The sequence below is a fragment of the Salvelinus alpinus genome, chromosome 35 (genome assembly GCF_045679555.1).
Source record: "Salvelinus alpinus chromosome 35, SLU_Salpinus.1, whole genome shotgun sequence".
In the NCBI taxonomy this organism is placed as follows: domain Eukaryota; kingdom Metazoa; phylum Chordata; class Actinopteri; order Salmoniformes; family Salmonidae; genus Salvelinus; species Salvelinus alpinus.
Window position 1 is genome coordinate 8,366,579 of NC_092120.1, and position 15,824 is coordinate 8,382,402.

The 15,824-nt window shown below is 46.7% G+C and overlaps 1 protein-coding gene across 2 annotated transcripts in view; it reads left to right on the plus strand.

Moving 5' to 3' along the window:
* LOC139564193 (epithelial discoidin domain-containing receptor 1-like) overlaps nucleotides 1-15,824 on the plus strand; it is a 131,501-nt gene that overhangs the window by 104,060 nt on the left and 11,617 nt on the right. Inside the window, exons 9-17 of one of the 2 annotated variants that reach the window (XM_071383465.1) lie at nucleotides 1,062-1,311; nucleotides 1,524-1,667; nucleotides 2,637-2,690; nucleotides 3,639-3,805; nucleotides 4,007-4,223; nucleotides 10,556-10,702; nucleotides 14,568-14,721; nucleotides 14,909-15,041; nucleotides 15,305-15,432. In XM_071383465.1, the coding sequence (XP_071239566.1) occupies nucleotides 1,062-1,311; nucleotides 1,524-1,667; nucleotides 2,637-2,690; nucleotides 3,639-3,805; nucleotides 4,007-4,223; nucleotides 10,556-10,702; nucleotides 14,568-14,721; nucleotides 14,909-15,041; nucleotides 15,305-15,432 (1,394 nt within the window). The remainder of the gene's footprint in view (nucleotides 1-1,061; nucleotides 1,312-1,523; nucleotides 1,668-2,636; nucleotides 2,691-3,638; nucleotides 3,806-4,006; nucleotides 4,224-10,555; nucleotides 10,703-14,567; nucleotides 14,722-14,908; nucleotides 15,042-15,304; nucleotides 15,433-15,824) is intronic. The other variant, XM_071383466.1, reaches the window with a different exon arrangement.

Consider the following 15,824-nt stretch of genomic DNA (forward strand, 5'->3'; position numbering starts at 1 on the left):
TCCACTTTCACTCATTTGCATTTATAGCTGGCTCACAACAATGTTGCCAAAACAATCAAGAGTCAACAGGATTTAAATCCTGTTTTTAATTTAATGTTTTAATTGAATGCCCCCCCCCCTCCAACTTAAAAAGATAGTTTGCACATTGACCATTTCTTTATGCAGAGTTTTGTTATTTCCACCTAGTACCTCAGTGTAATGTGATGTTCCTATTATAAGGAGGTAGTACATGGTCATAACAAGGCTAACGATGCATTATAACTGCAGGGTTTTAGTGTTACAATTTTTTTTTAAATCAAGATCAGGTGGGCCTTTGCGCTTCAGCAAACAAAGGAAAGGAGGGATGCTCAACATCAATGACAAGAATCATGAGAAAAACTTCCAAAAGGTCTAATTCGAAGGTAAAAAGAAGTTGGAGCATAGTTAAAACACGGACTATGCTATTGCACTCCACTGCATGGAAGCCAATCATGGCTCACCTTCCTCCCTGCGCTTTATAGCCATAGAACAGCTCCACGTGTCACCAAGATGAGGTGACATCATACATCAACTCAAAGAAAGAGAGGCGTTCAGGCAGTACTAGATTCTTTTTACCGTCCTCCTTTCTAGAATGTTGTTGTCTTGGTTTTTGGGGACTCTGTCTCTCCGGATTCACAGACACCCAAATCACATGGCCTATTGACTAACGAGACACACTATTTATCTTATTATTAGTAGTATTTTGTGCTATAATTTGCCATTTATCTTGAAACATATTATAATTATTTTACATTGTTGTCTCAATGGGCCACTAGGCTATACATTGGAGCTAAGTGCAATGGTCAGTTCACTCTGAGGAAGACGTCAACTTGACGTTAAATCGTCAGTCACCTGTTCGCAGCCTGTACAATGGATTAAAGTGAGCTAAAATAAATACATCTCTGTTGTGTGCTCCAACTCCATTCTGCCTTGAATTAGTCCGTTTGGAAGTTTTTCTTGATAAGCCCTTCTCATTGTTAAATGTTCATTATCTTATTAACTCTTTATTCCCTTCCTTTCTCTTCCTCCCCTCCCCCATCCAGGTCCACAGTAACAACCGTCACACCCAGGGTGTGAGGGTGTTCAGTAAGGTAGAGTGTCAGTTTAAACCTGGCCTCTTACTCCCCTGGTCCTCGCCCCCCCTCTCCCTGGCTGTACCCCTGGAGGACCTGAAGGACCCCTCCTCACGCCCCATCTCCCTGCCCCTGGGGGGTCGCCCCGCCCAGATCTTACGCTGCCAGTTTTCCTTCGCAGACCGATGGATGCTCATCTCTGAGATCTCCTTCTACTCCGGTACGTTCAGGGTATTGCTCTCTTTCACTGCCTTTCATTCTCACTCCTCTTCTCTCCTTTTCTCATTATCTCTGTCATTGTAACGTTATCTCTCCTTTTCTCTCTGATTCTCAGTGTCTCTCTCCCCTTCTACTCTGTGGGATTCATGGTTATCTCTGATTATCTTAGGAAGTTGATCATCCTATTCTTGTTTATCCCCATCTCTCTCTCAGAGCCGTATGGGGAGGGTGTCGACCCTATGGACACGGGCTCTGCTCTTCCTGCTCCTCCGGTCTCCTCCGCTACTCCTCCTCCTCCTGTCTTCCCCTCCTCTGTCAGCCCCGCCCTCAACCACAACTTCTCTAGCGTTCCCTCAGGTGAGTCACCTCTCCTTCACCACTTGTACCTCTCTGTCATCCCCCTGTTCGTCTCATCCCCCTCTCTTCCATTCATCCCCCTTTTGTCCGACGCTCCTCTCATCCCTCACCCTTTTCCCACCTTTCCCATTTTCACCCCTCCTCCATTCCTATTCCTCTCTCATTTCCCCTATCACCTCCTCTCCTCTCTCCTCCTCCCTCTTGCCCCTTGACCCACCAGTTGTGATGAGTGTGGGCATGCAGTGGTCTAAGTCGTGTGTTTAAAGCATTTCCAGAAACATGCAATGACAAAAAAGACAGGGTATAAGAAGTAACCACACCAGTGCTGGATATCAATGTAGAAAGGAGCCATGTGTGAGCCGCCTCCTCCTCTGTCCATCATGCTGTGTTAAAGCCCCTGGCCTCAGTCCAACCTCACACAACAGCCGTCTACACTGCAGCTTTGTCTGGCAACATAGCCGTCTACACTGCAGCTTTGTCTGGCAACATGGTCGTCTACACTGCAGCTTTGTCTGGCAACATGGTTGTCTACACTGCAGCTTTGTCTGGCAACATGGTCGTCTACACTGCAGCTTTGTCTGGCAACACGGTCTTCTACACTGCAGCTTTGTCTGGCAACATGGTCGTCTACACTGCAGCTTTGTCTGGCAACATGATCGTCTACACTGCAGCTTTGTCTGGCAACATGATCGTCTACACTGCAGCTTTGTCTGGCAACATGATTGCCTACACTGCAGCTTTGTCTGGCAACATGATCGTCTACACTGCAGCTTTGTCTGGCAACATGGTCGTCTACACTGCAGCTTTGTCTGGCAACATGGTCGTCTACAGAATAATACATCTTTAGAGTCCACGTGGAGTTGGACATCTCATATGCTACATATCATCACGCTCTCATGCTTTTCAGTACCTTGACAGAAACTGTCTTCTCCTCTGTATGATCACTTCTTCCATCTCTCGTTCCTCTAGAACCCCCCACCACCAACCCCATGATGGACAGCACGGGCAACAGCACACTGTCAGGTGAGAGAAAGAGAGAGAGAGAGACAGAGAGAGACAGAGAGAGACAGAGAGAGACAGAGAGAGAGGAAAGGACATTTCCCCTGATAACTGGTCTGTTTAACACAGCTTAGAGCTGTCCTGAGACCATGAGGGGTTCAGAAGGAAAGAAAATAGGGAGGGATAGAGGGATAAAGGGCAGGAGGGAAGGATTATGGGAGGTGGAGTTAATGTTTTGACTCTGGGCCAAAGAGTGTAACACACTAACACAGCATGTTGCTTTGTGGTACCTCATCATATTCACATACAACAACACCACAGCTTCCTTCCTGTGATCTTCCTAACTGCATGTTGTCGGAACCAACGGAACCACTGTGGAACTAAGGAACATCAGACAATTACAGGCCTTTTTTTTTATTTAAGAGGGAGGCAGTGTGTAGTGCTATGTCTGTCTTAACGGCTATAGAGAGAGAGACTTTACAACACTGTTTTGCATGTTTGAGCTGAACTCATAAACTGTCCATTCTATTTCCTATATAATCAGAGCTGCTGCTCTCATGCAAGGTCACGTGGAACATAAAACACAGCTAAAACATTCTGTCCCCAAGACCAGCGCTGAGGCTTTCACAGACGTCCCCGGCATGAGCACACACACACACACACACACACACACACACACACACACACACACACACACACACACACACACACACACACACACACACACACACACACACACACACACCAGACAGTCAGTGGGCTTGATGAAAGTATTTGGGTGTGACAGACAGATGCGTTCTCAGCAGTTCCCTCTCTGACTATGTAGACCGTGCTAATACACAGACTGTAAAGCACATTAACACTTACACATTTACTGATGAAAAACTCACTCTCTCACGTACCACATATACTGTCGCAAACACACACACACACACTCACACATACACTTCATTACGTTTATGTTCTTCTCAGGGGCCGACTTCGATGCCATGACCCCGAGGGCGGGCCTTCCTGTCGCCAAGGACGACAGCAGTAACACAGCCATCCTGATTGGCTGCCTGGTGGGCATCATCCTGCTGCTATTAGCTGTGATCGCTGTCATTCTGTGGAGGCAATACTGGAAGAAGATACTGGGCAAGGTGAAGGAGGAAAGGCTTTCAGCATGACTTTCAAAATGTCTCCCACTATCTGTCTCACGTATCTTTACATTCTTACTTAATGTGCGTGTTGGCCTTTCATGCTCAAATTAGTTTGTCCAGTAGCATGTGTGTGTGTGTTGTGTATGCATGCGCGGGCTTGCGTGGTGTGTGTTTTGCTAACCCTCTCCTTGTCCTCTCCAGGCCCAGGGCAGTCTGTCCAGTGACGAGTTGCGTGTCCATCTGTCTGTCCCCTCGGACAACGTGGTGATCAACAACACACACAGCTACTCCAGCCGCTACCAGCGTATACACACATTCCCTGACGACAGGGACAGGGAGCGCTGCGACGGAGAGGGAGAGTACCAGGAGCCCAGCGCACTGATCCGACCACGAGACCACACCGGACGAGACAGCAACGGTAAGACATGGTTATAGTTAGACCGCAAACACACTGAGAGAGTGTCAGTTTGACTGAGAGATCGAGATACATAGTTAGAGAGGTAGACACAGGCAGACAGACAGACGGACGGACAGACGGACAGATAGACAGACGGACGGACGGACGGACGGACGGACGGACGGACGGACGGACAGACGGACAGATAGACGTACAGATAGACGTACAGATAGATAGATGTACAGATAGATAGATATACAGATAGATAGATATACAGACAGATAGATATACAGACAGATAGGTATACAGACAGATAGATATACAGATATATAGATATACAGACAGATAGATATACAGATAGATAGCTGGATATAGAGATAGACAAATACATTGAACTGGCACTGGAGAATGTACTGTATTATTGGAAGAAAGAAAATAAATTCTAGCAACTGCTATATCAATTAGCCAGTTGATTTGACTAGAAAAAGAGAAGGAGATGTGGTACAGTACAGTAAACACACAAAGGAGATGTGGTACAGTACAGTAAACACACAAAGGAGATGTGGTACAGTACAGTAAACACACAAAGCAGAAGGAGATGTGGTACAGTACAGTAAATACACAAAGCAGAAGGAGATGTGGTACAGTACAGTAAACACACAAAGCAGAAGGAGATGTGGTACAGTACAGTAAACACACAAAGCAGAAGGAGATGTGGTACAGTACAGTAAACACACAAAGGAGATGTGGTACAGTACAGTAAACACACAAAGCAGAAGGAGATGTGTTACAGTACAGTAAACACACAAAGCAGAAGGAGATGTGGTACAGTACAGTAAACACACAAAGCAGATGTGGTACAGTACAGTAAACACACAAAGCAGAAGGAGATGTGATACAGTACAGTAAACACACAAAGGAGATGTGGTACAGTACAGTAAACACACAAATGAGATGTGGTACAGTACAGTAAACACACAAAGCAGAAGGAGATGTGGTACAGTACAGTAAACACACAAAGCAGAAGGAGATGTGGTACAGTACAGTAAACACACAAAGGAGATGTGGTACAGTACAGTAAACACACAAAGCAGAAGGAGATGTGGTACAGTACAGTAAACACACAAAGGAGATGTGGTACAGTACAGTAAACACACAAATGAGATGTGGTACAGTACAGTAAACACACAAAGCAGAAGGAGATGTGGTACAGTACAGTAAACACACAAAGCAGAAGGAGATGTGGTACAGTACAGTAAACACACAAAGGAGAAGATGTGGTACAGTACAGTAAACACAAAGGAGATGTGGTACAGTACAGTAAACACACAAAGCAGAAAGAGATGTGGTACAGTACAGTAAACACACAAAGCAGAAGGAGATGTGGTACAGTACAGTAAACACACAAAGCAGAAGGAGATGTGGTACAGTACAGTAAACACACAAAGCAGAAGGAGATGTGGTACGGTACAGTAAACACACAAAGGAGATGTGGTACAATACAGTAAACACACAAAGCAGAAGGAGATGTGGTACAGTACAGTAAACACACAAAGCAGATGTGGTACAGTACAGTAAACACACAAAGCAGAAGGAGATGTGGTACAGTACAGTAAACACACAAAGCAGAAGGAGATGTGGTACAGTACAGTAAACACACAAAGCAGATGTGGTACAGTACAGTAAACACACAAAGCAGAAGGAGATGTGGTACAGTACAGTAAACACACAAAGCAGATGTGGTACAGTACAGTAAACACACAAAGCAGAAGGAGATGTGGTACAGTACAGTAAACACACAAAGGAGATGTGGTACAGTACAGTAAACACACAAATTAGATGTGGTACAGTACAGTAAACACACAAAGCAGAAGGAGATGTGGTACAGTACAGTAAACACACAAAGCAGAAGGAGATGTGGTACAGTACAGTAAACACACAAAGGAGAAGATGTGGTACAGTACAGTAAACACAAAGGAGATGTGGTACAGTACAGTAAACACACAAAGCAGAAAGAGATGTGGTACAGTACAGTAAACACACAAAGCAGAAGGAGATGTGGTACAGTACAGTAAACACACAAAGCAGAAGGAGATGTGGTACAGTACAGTAAACACAAAGGAGATGTGGTACAGTACAGTAAACACACAAAGCAGAAAGAGATGTGGTACAGTACAGTAAACACACAAAGCAGAAGGAGATGTGGTACAGTACAGTAAACACACAAAGCAGAAGGAGATGTGGTACAGTACAGTAAACACACAAAGCAGAAGGAGATGTGGTACAGTACAGTAAACACACAAAGGAGAAGATGTGGTACAGTACAGTAAACACAAAGGAGATGTGGTACAGTACAGTAAACACACAAAGCAGAAGGAGATGTGGTACAGTACAGTAAACACACAAAGGAGATGTGGTACAGTACAGTAAACACACAAAGCAGAAGGAGATGTGTTACAGTACAGTAAACACACAAAGCAGAAGGAGATGTGGTACTGTACAGTAAACACACAAAGCAGATGTGGTACAGTACAGTAAACACACAAAGCAGAAGGAGATGTGGTACAGTACAGTAAACACACAAAGGAGATGTGGTACAGTACAGTAAACACACAAATGAGATGTGGTACAGTACAGTAAACACACAAATTAGATGTGGTACAGTACAGTAAACACACAAAGCAGAAGGAGATGTGGTACAGTACAGTAAACACACAAAGCAGAAGGAGATGTGGTACAGTACAGTAAATACACAAAGGAGATGTGGTACAGTACAGTAAACACACAAAGCAGAAGGAGATGTGGTACAGTACAGTAAACACACAAAGGAGATGTGGTACAGTACAGTAAACACACAAATGAGATGTGGTACAGTACAGTAAACACACAAAGCAGAAGGAGATGTGGTACAGTACAGTAAACACACAAAGCAGAAGGAGATGTGGTACAGTACAGTAAACACACAAAGGAGAAGATGTGGTACAGTACAGTAAACACAAAGGAGATGTGGTACAGTACAGTAAACACACAAAGCAGAAAGAGATGTGGTACAGTACAGTAAACACACAAAGCAGAAGGAGATGTGGTACAGTACAGTAAACACACAAAGCAGAAGGAGATGTGGTACAGTACAGTAAACACACAAAGCAGAAGGAGATGTGGTACGGTACAGTAAACACACAAAGGAGATGTGGTACAATACAGTAAACACACAAAGCAGAAGGAGATGTGGTACAGTACAGTAAACACACAAAGCAGAAGGAGATGTGGTACAGTACAGTAAACACACAAAGGAGATGTGGTACAGTACAGTAAACACACAAAGCAGAAGGAGATGTGGTACAGTACAGTAAACACACAAAGCAGAAGGAGATGTGGTACAGTACAGTAAACACACAAAGCAGATGTGGTACAGTACAGTAAACACACAAAGCAGAAGGAGATGTGGTACAGTACAGTAAACACACAAAGCAGATGTGGTACAGTACAGTAAACACACAAAGCAGAAGGAGATGTGATACAGTACAGTAAACACACAAATGAGATGTGGTACAGTACAGTAAACACACAAAGCAGAAGGAGATGTGGTACAGTACAGTAAACACACAAAGCAGAAGGAGATGTGATACAGTACAGTAAACACACAAAGGAGATGTGGTACAGTACAGTAAACACACAAAGCAGAAGGAGATGTGGTACAGTACAGTAAACACACAAAGCAGAAGGAGATGTGGTACAGTACAGTAAACACACAAAGCAGAAGGAGATGTGGTACAGTACAGTAAACACACAAAGGAGAAGATGTGGTACAGTACAGTAAACACAAAGGAGATGTGGTACAGTACAGTAAACACACAAAGCAGAAAGAGATGTGGTACAGTACAGTAAACACACAAAGCAGAAGGAGATGTGGTACAGTACAGTAAACACACAAAGCAGAAGGAGATGTGGTACAGTACAGTAAACACACAAAGCAGAAGGAGATGTGGTACGGTACAGTAAACACACAAAGGAGATGTGGTACAATACAGTAAACACACAAAGCAGAAGGAGATGTGGTACAGTACAGTAAACACACAAAGCAGAAGGAGATGTGGTACAGTACAGTAAACACACAAAGGAGATGTGGTACAGTACAGTAAACACACAAAGCAGAAGGAGATGTGGTACAGTACAGTAAACACACAAAGGAGATGTGGTACAGTACAGTAAACACACAAAGCAGAAGGAGATGTGGTACAGTACAGTAAACACAAGGAGATGTGGTACAGTACAGTAAACACACAAAGCAGAAGGAGATGTGGTACAGTACAGTAAACACACAAAGCAGATGTGGTACAGTACAGTAAACACACAAAGCAGAAGGAGATGTGGTACAGTACAGTAAACACACAAAGCAGATGTGGTACAGTACAGTAAACACACAAAGCAGAAGGAGATGTGGTACAGTACAGTAAACACACAAAGCAGATATGGTACAGTACAGTAAACACACAAAGCAGAAGGAGATGTGGTACAGTACAGTAAACACACAAAGCAGATGTGGTACAGTACAGTAAACACACAAAGCAGAAGGAGATGTGGTACAGTACAGTAAACACACAAAGGATATGTGGTACAGTACAGTAAACACACAAAGCAGAAGGAGATGTGGTACAGTACAGTAAACACACAAAGCAGATGTGGTACAGTACAGTAAACACACAAAGCAGAAGGAGATGTGGTACAGTACAGTAAACACACAAAGCAGAAGGAGATGTGATACAGTACAGTAAACACACAAAGCAGATGTGGTACAGTACAGTAAACACACAAAGCAGATGTGGTACAGTACAGTAAACACACAAAGCAGAAGGAGATGTGGTACAGTACAGTAAACACACAAAGCAGATGTGGTACAGTACAGTAAACACACAAAGCAGAAGGAGATGTGATACAGTACAGTAAACACACAAAGCAGAAGGAGATGTGGTACAGTACAGTAAACACACAAAGCAGATATGGTACAGTACAGTAAACACACAAAGCAGAAGGAGATGTGGTACAGTACAGTAAACACACAAAGCAGAAGGAGATGTGGTACAGTACAGTAAACACACAAAGGAGATGTGGTACAGTACAGTAAACACACAAAGCAGAAGGAGATGTGGTACAGTACAGTAAACACACAAAGCAGATGTGGTACAGTACAGTAAACACACAAAGCAGAAGGAGATGTGGTACAGTACAGTAAACACACAAAGCAGAAGGAGATGTGGTACAGTACAGTAAACACACAACAGGATACAACAGATCAAACACTAAAACTAAACATGACACCATTAGATCCTGAAGATAGACACACACCTACACACACCCATACACATATACACACCCACCCACCCACACACACACACCTAACACACACATCCAGACACACACATACACACCCACCCACCCACACACACACACACACACACACACACACACACACACACACACACACACACACACACACACACACACCCAGACACACACCCATACACACATATATACACACACACACACACACACACACACACACACACACACACACACACACACACACACACACACACACACACACACACACACACAGGGCATAAGAGACCTACTGTTGACTGACGGGAAGGAAAGAGGAAGAGAGAGAGAGAGCATTCCTAGTTGCTCCGCGCTGCAGGCGGCCGCAATGTTGTCTTTACTATCCACTGTGTGAGATTTGAACAGTGTCACATTATACAGAAGAATAACTATCACAGAAACATTATCATGCTCAATAACAGAAATATTATCCTCCCACATGTACATTATACCCCTGTGGGTGGATGTTACATTTGTTCATTGTCTGAGTTGTGTTAACCTTGCCTGGTCTTTGCTCTGCTGACCTGTTCTGTTCTCCCCAACTTAATGCATCCCTCCCCTTGTATTGTCACTGGTATGCTGTGTATCGCTAACCTGTGTTATGTTTTTTTGTTGTGTTGTGTTTTTGTTTTTGTTGTGCTGTGTTATGTTATGTTGCGCTGTACTGTGTTGTATTGTGCTGTGTTTGCCTTGTGTGTTTTGCCTTGATGTGTATATCGCATGTTGTTTGCCTTGTTTTGTGTGCTTCATTGTGTGTGTGTGTGTGTGTGTGTGTGTGTGTGTGTGTGTGTGTGTGTGTGTGTGTGTGTGTGTGTGTGTGTGTGTGTGTGTGTGTGTGTGTGTGTGTGTGTGTGTGTGTGTGTGTGTGTGTGTGTGTGTGTGTGTGTGTGTGTGTGTGTGTGTGTGTGTGTGTGTGTGTGTGTGTGTGTGTGCGTGTGTGTGTGTGTGTGTGTGTGCTCCATGTCCCCCCCCAGCCTTGCTGTTAAACAACCCAGCCTATGACCTCCTCCTGTCAGATCAGAGGCAGCATGGCTCAGGCTCCTCGTGGCCCCTAACCGTCCCTATGGCCAGGGCCAGCTCCTCCCACCCTCAGGAGAAGAGCCTCAATAATGGGGCCCAGGGTAAGAGCCTCTGACTGGGGGGAAGTACCATGATTCACCCCCTCCCTGGAGCTCCATGGAGCTGGAATCATACTGTCTAGAATAACAGAGTGACATCAGGGCTCTGAGCATGTCTTTGATTATGAACCGTTTGTCTGTCACTCACTCACTGCAATTCACTCCATTTTGTGTCGTGCTTTTAACATAATAAAGTAATTTGTCTCAAAATTCTCATGACAAAGGCCTGAGCACGCCTCTCTCAACTCTTCCATCCCTCTCTACACTCTTCCATCCCTCTCTCCACTCCTCCATCCCTCTCTCCACTCCTCCATCCCTCTCTCCACTCTTCCATCCCTCTACACTCTTCCATCCCTCTCTCCACTCTTCCATCCCTCTCTCCACTCTTCCATCCCTCTCTCCACTCTTCCATCCCTCTCTCCACTCTTCCATCCCTCTCTACACTCTTCCATCCCTCTACACTCCTCCATCCCTCTCTCCACTCCTCCATCCTTCTCTCCACTCCTCCATCCCTCTCTCCACTCTTCCATCCCTCTCTCCACTCTTCCATCCCTCTCTCCACTCCTCCATCCCTCTCTCCACTCTTCCATCCCTCTCTCCACTCTTCCATCCCTCTCTCCACTCTTCCATCCCTCTCTCCACTCTTCCATCCCTCTCTCCACTCTTCCATCCCTCTCTACACTCTTCCATCCCTCTCTCCACTCTTCCATCCCTCTCTCCACTCTTCCATCCCTCTCTACACTCTTCCATCCCTCTCTCCACTCCTCCATCCTTCTCTCCACTCCTCCATCCCTCTCTCCACTCTTCCATCCCTCTCTCCACTCTTCCATCCCTCTCTCCACTCTTCCATCCCTCTCTCCACTCCTCCATCCCTCTCTCCACTCTTCCATCCCTCTCTCCACTCTTCCATCCCTCTCTCCACTCTTCCATCCCTCTCTACACTCTTCCACCCCTCTCTCCACTTCTCCATCCTTCTCTCCACTCCTCCATCCCTCTCTCCACTCTTCCATCCCTCTCTCCACTCTTCCATCCCTCTCTCCACTCTTCCATCCCTCTCTACACTCTTCCATCCCTCTCTCCACTCTTCCATCCCTCTCTCCACTCTTCCATCCCTCTCTACACTCTTCCATCCCTCTCTCCACTCCTCCATCCTTCTCTCCACTCCTCCATCCCTCTCTCCACTCTTCCATCCCTCTCTCCACTCTTTCATCCCTCTCTCCACTCTTCCATCCCTCTCTCCACTCCTCCATCCCTCTCTCCACTCTTCCATCCCTCTCTCCACTCTTCCATCCCTCTCTCAACTCTTCCATCCCTCTCTCCACTCCATCCCTCTCTCCACTCTTCCATCCCTCTCTCAACTCTTCCATCCCTCTCTCAACTCTTCCATCCCTCTCTCCACTCTTCCATCCCTCTCTCCACTCCTCCATCCCTCTCTCAACTCTTCCATCCCTCTCTCCACTCCTCCATCCCTCTCTCCACTCCTCCATCCCTCTCTCCACTCCTCCATCCCTCTCTCAACTCTTCCATCCCTCTCTCCACTCTTCCATCCCTCTCTCCACTCCTCCATCCCTCTCTCCACTCCTCCATCCCTCTCTCCACTCCTCCATCCCTCTCTACACTCCTCTATCCCTCTCTCCACTCCTCCATCCCTCTCTACACTCCTCCATCCCTCTCTCAACTCTTCCATCCCTCTCTCCACTCCTCCATCCCTCTCTCAACTCTTCCATCCCTCTCTCCACTCCTCCATCCCTCTCTCCACTCTTCCATCCCTCTCTACACTCTTCCATCCCTCTCTCCACTCTTCCATCCCTCTCTCCACTCCTCCATCCCTCTCTCCACTCCTCCATCCCTCTCTACACTCTTCCATCCCTCTCTCCACTCCTCCATCCCTCTCTACACTCCTCTATCCCTCTCTACACTCTTCCATCCCTCTCTACACTCCTCCATCCCTCTCTCCACTCTTCAATCCCTCTCTCCACTCCTCCATCCCTCTCTCCACTCTTCCATCCCTCTCTCAACTCTTCCATCCCTCTCTCCACTCTTCCATCCCTCTCTCCACTCTTCCATCCCTCTCTACACTCTTCCATCCCTCTCTCCACTCTTCCATCCCTCTCTCCACTCTTCCATCCCTCTCTACACTCTTCCATCCCTCTCTCCACTCCTCCATCCTTCTCTCCACTCCTCCATCCCTCTCTCCACTCTTCCATCCCTCTCTCCACTCTTCCATCCCTCTCTCCACTCTTCCATCCCTCTCTCCACTCCTCCATCCCTCTCTCCACTCTTCCATCCCTCTCTCCACTCTTCCATCCCTCTCTCCACTCTTCCATCCCTCTCTACACTCTTCCACCCCTCTCTCCACTTCTCCATCCTTCTCTCCACTCCTCCATCCCTCTCTCCACTCTTCCATCCCTCTCTCCACTCTTCCATCCATCCCTCTCTCCACTCTTCCATCCCTCTCTACACTCTTCCATCCCTCTCTTCACTCTTCCATCCCTCTCTCCACTCTTCCATCCCTCTCTACACTCTTCCATCCCTCTCTCCACTCCTCCATCCTTCTCTCCACTCCTCCATCCCTCTCTCCACTCTTCCATCCCTCTCTCCACTCTTCCATCCCTCTCTCCACTCTTCCATCCCTCTCTCAACTCCTCCATCCCTCTCTCCACTCTTCCATCCCTCTCTCCACTCTTCCATCCCTCTCTCCACTCTTCCATCCCTCTCTACACTATTCCACCCCTCTCTCCACTTCTCCATCCTTCTCTCCACTCCTCCATCCCTCTCTCCACTCTTCCATCCCTCTCTCCACTCCTCCATCCCTCTCTCCACTCTTCCATCCCTCTCTCAACTCTTCCATCCCTCTCTCCACTCCATCCCTCTCTCCACTCTTCCATCCCTCTCTCAACTCTTCCATCCCTCTCTCAACTCTTCCATCCCTCTCTCCACTCTTCCATCCCTCTCTCCACTCCTCCATCCCTCTCTCAACTCTTCCATCCCTCTCTCCACTCCTCCATCCCTCTCTCCACTCCTCCATCCCTCTCTCCACTCCTCCATCCCTCTCTCCACTCCTCCATCCCTCTCTCAACTCTTCCATCCCTCTCTCCACTCTTCCATCCCTCTCTCAACTCTTCCATCCCTCTCTCCACTCTTCCATCCCTCTCTCCACTCCTCCATCCCTCTCTCCACTCCTCCATCCCTCTCTCCACTCCTCCATCCCTCTCTCCACTCCTCTATCCCTCTCTCCACTCCTCCATCCCTCTCTACACTCCTCCATCCCTCTCTCAACTCTTCCATCCCTCTCTCCACTCCTCCATCCCTCTCTCAACTCTTCCATCCCTCTCTCCACTCCTCCATCCCTCTCTCCACTCTTCCATCCCTCTCTACACTCTTCCATCCCTCTCTCCACTCTTCCATCCCTCTCTCCACTCCTCCATCCCTCTCTCCACTCCTCCATCCCTCTCTACACTCTTCCATCCCTCTCTCCACTCCTCCATCCCTCTCTACACTCCTCTATCCCTCTCTACACTCTTCCATCCCTCTCTACACTCCTCCATCCCTCTCTCCACTCTTCCATCCCTCTCTCCACTCCTCCATCCCTCTCTCCACTCTTCCATCCCTCTCTACACTCTTCCATCCCTCTCTACACTCCTCCATCCCTCTCTACACTCTTCCATCCCTCTCTCCACTCCTCCATCCCTCTCTACACTCCTCTATCCCTATCTACACTCTTCCATCCCTCTCTACATTCTCTATCCCTCTCTCCACTCTTCCATCCCTCTCTCCACTCTTCCATCCCTCTCTCCACTCTTCCATCCCTCTCTACACTCCTCTATCCCTCCTTTCACAACCTCTTCCCTCCTCTTCCTCCCTCCAGCCTGTGGTATGGACTTGGAGAAGGGCTTTCCCCCCACCCAGGAGGAGCCTCCCCCGTACCCCGATGCTCCTCCCTACCCGGCCCTGTCTCCCCCCTTCCCCGCCAGCGTGCCCCACTATGCAGAGGCGGACATCGTTAGCCTGCAGGGCGTCAGGTAGGAGGTTCAGTCACCACTGAGGTTTTTAAATCACCATTAAAAATCCACCGTTTTAACTGGGACTTGAAGCAGGGATCTTTCTTTGTTTTTATCTTCTTTTATTCATATATTTTATTGCCTTTTTTGTGTTTCTACCCTAAAGTGTGTACATTTCAATACACTTGGCTGTGATTTGTCTTGTCAGTGGTAACAACACGTATGCAGTGCCAGCCTTGACCTCCCCCAGCCCCACTGCAGCAGACTGCACCCCCCTGCCAGAACTGCCCCGACACTGTCTGGTCTTCAAGGAGAAACTGGGAGAAGGACAGTTTGGAGAGGTGTGTATGCCTGTGTGTGTGCTTGTGTTTGTGTGTATAGACGTGTTTAACTATACTGTGTGTGCGCATGTGTAAGTGTGTTTTAGCTTGACAACTCTCACTAAATTCTTCCGCTGCTCTGTCGTTCTCTACATTCTTTACTCTGACTGGCATCATTGAAGTCATTTGTGTTGACGAAGGGTGGTTTTCTGATCATGTGAGAGACTTTTAGTTGTGGTTGTTGGTTGTCTGAAGGTAACTTTTCCTATTGGTTCCTTCCTCAGGTGCACCTGTGTGAGATAGAGAGCCCTCAGGACCTGCCTAACCTGGAGTTCCCTTTCAACGTGAGGAAAGGACGCCCTCTGCTGGTGGCTGTTAAGATACTGCGCCCTGACGCCTCCAAGAATGCCAGGTCTGTCTCAGGATAGTTCATCTAAATCATTTAGCGAACAATTACCATTTCTAGACCTATTAAGAACATCTAATTTTGGTCCAAAATTTTGTTTTTCTTACTCAGTTTCCTCTCACCTCTCTCAATTCAATTCAATTCAATTCAAGGGGCTTTATTGGCATGGGAAACATGTGTTAACATTGCCAAAGCAAGTGAGGTAGGTAATATACAAAAGTCAAATAAACAATAAAAATGAACAGTAAACATTACACATACAGAAGTTTCAAAACAATAAAGACATTACAAATGTCATATTATATATATGCAGTGTTGTAACAATGTACAAATGGTTAAAGCACACAAGTTAAAATAAATAAACATAAATATGGGTTGTATTTACAGTGGTGTTTGTT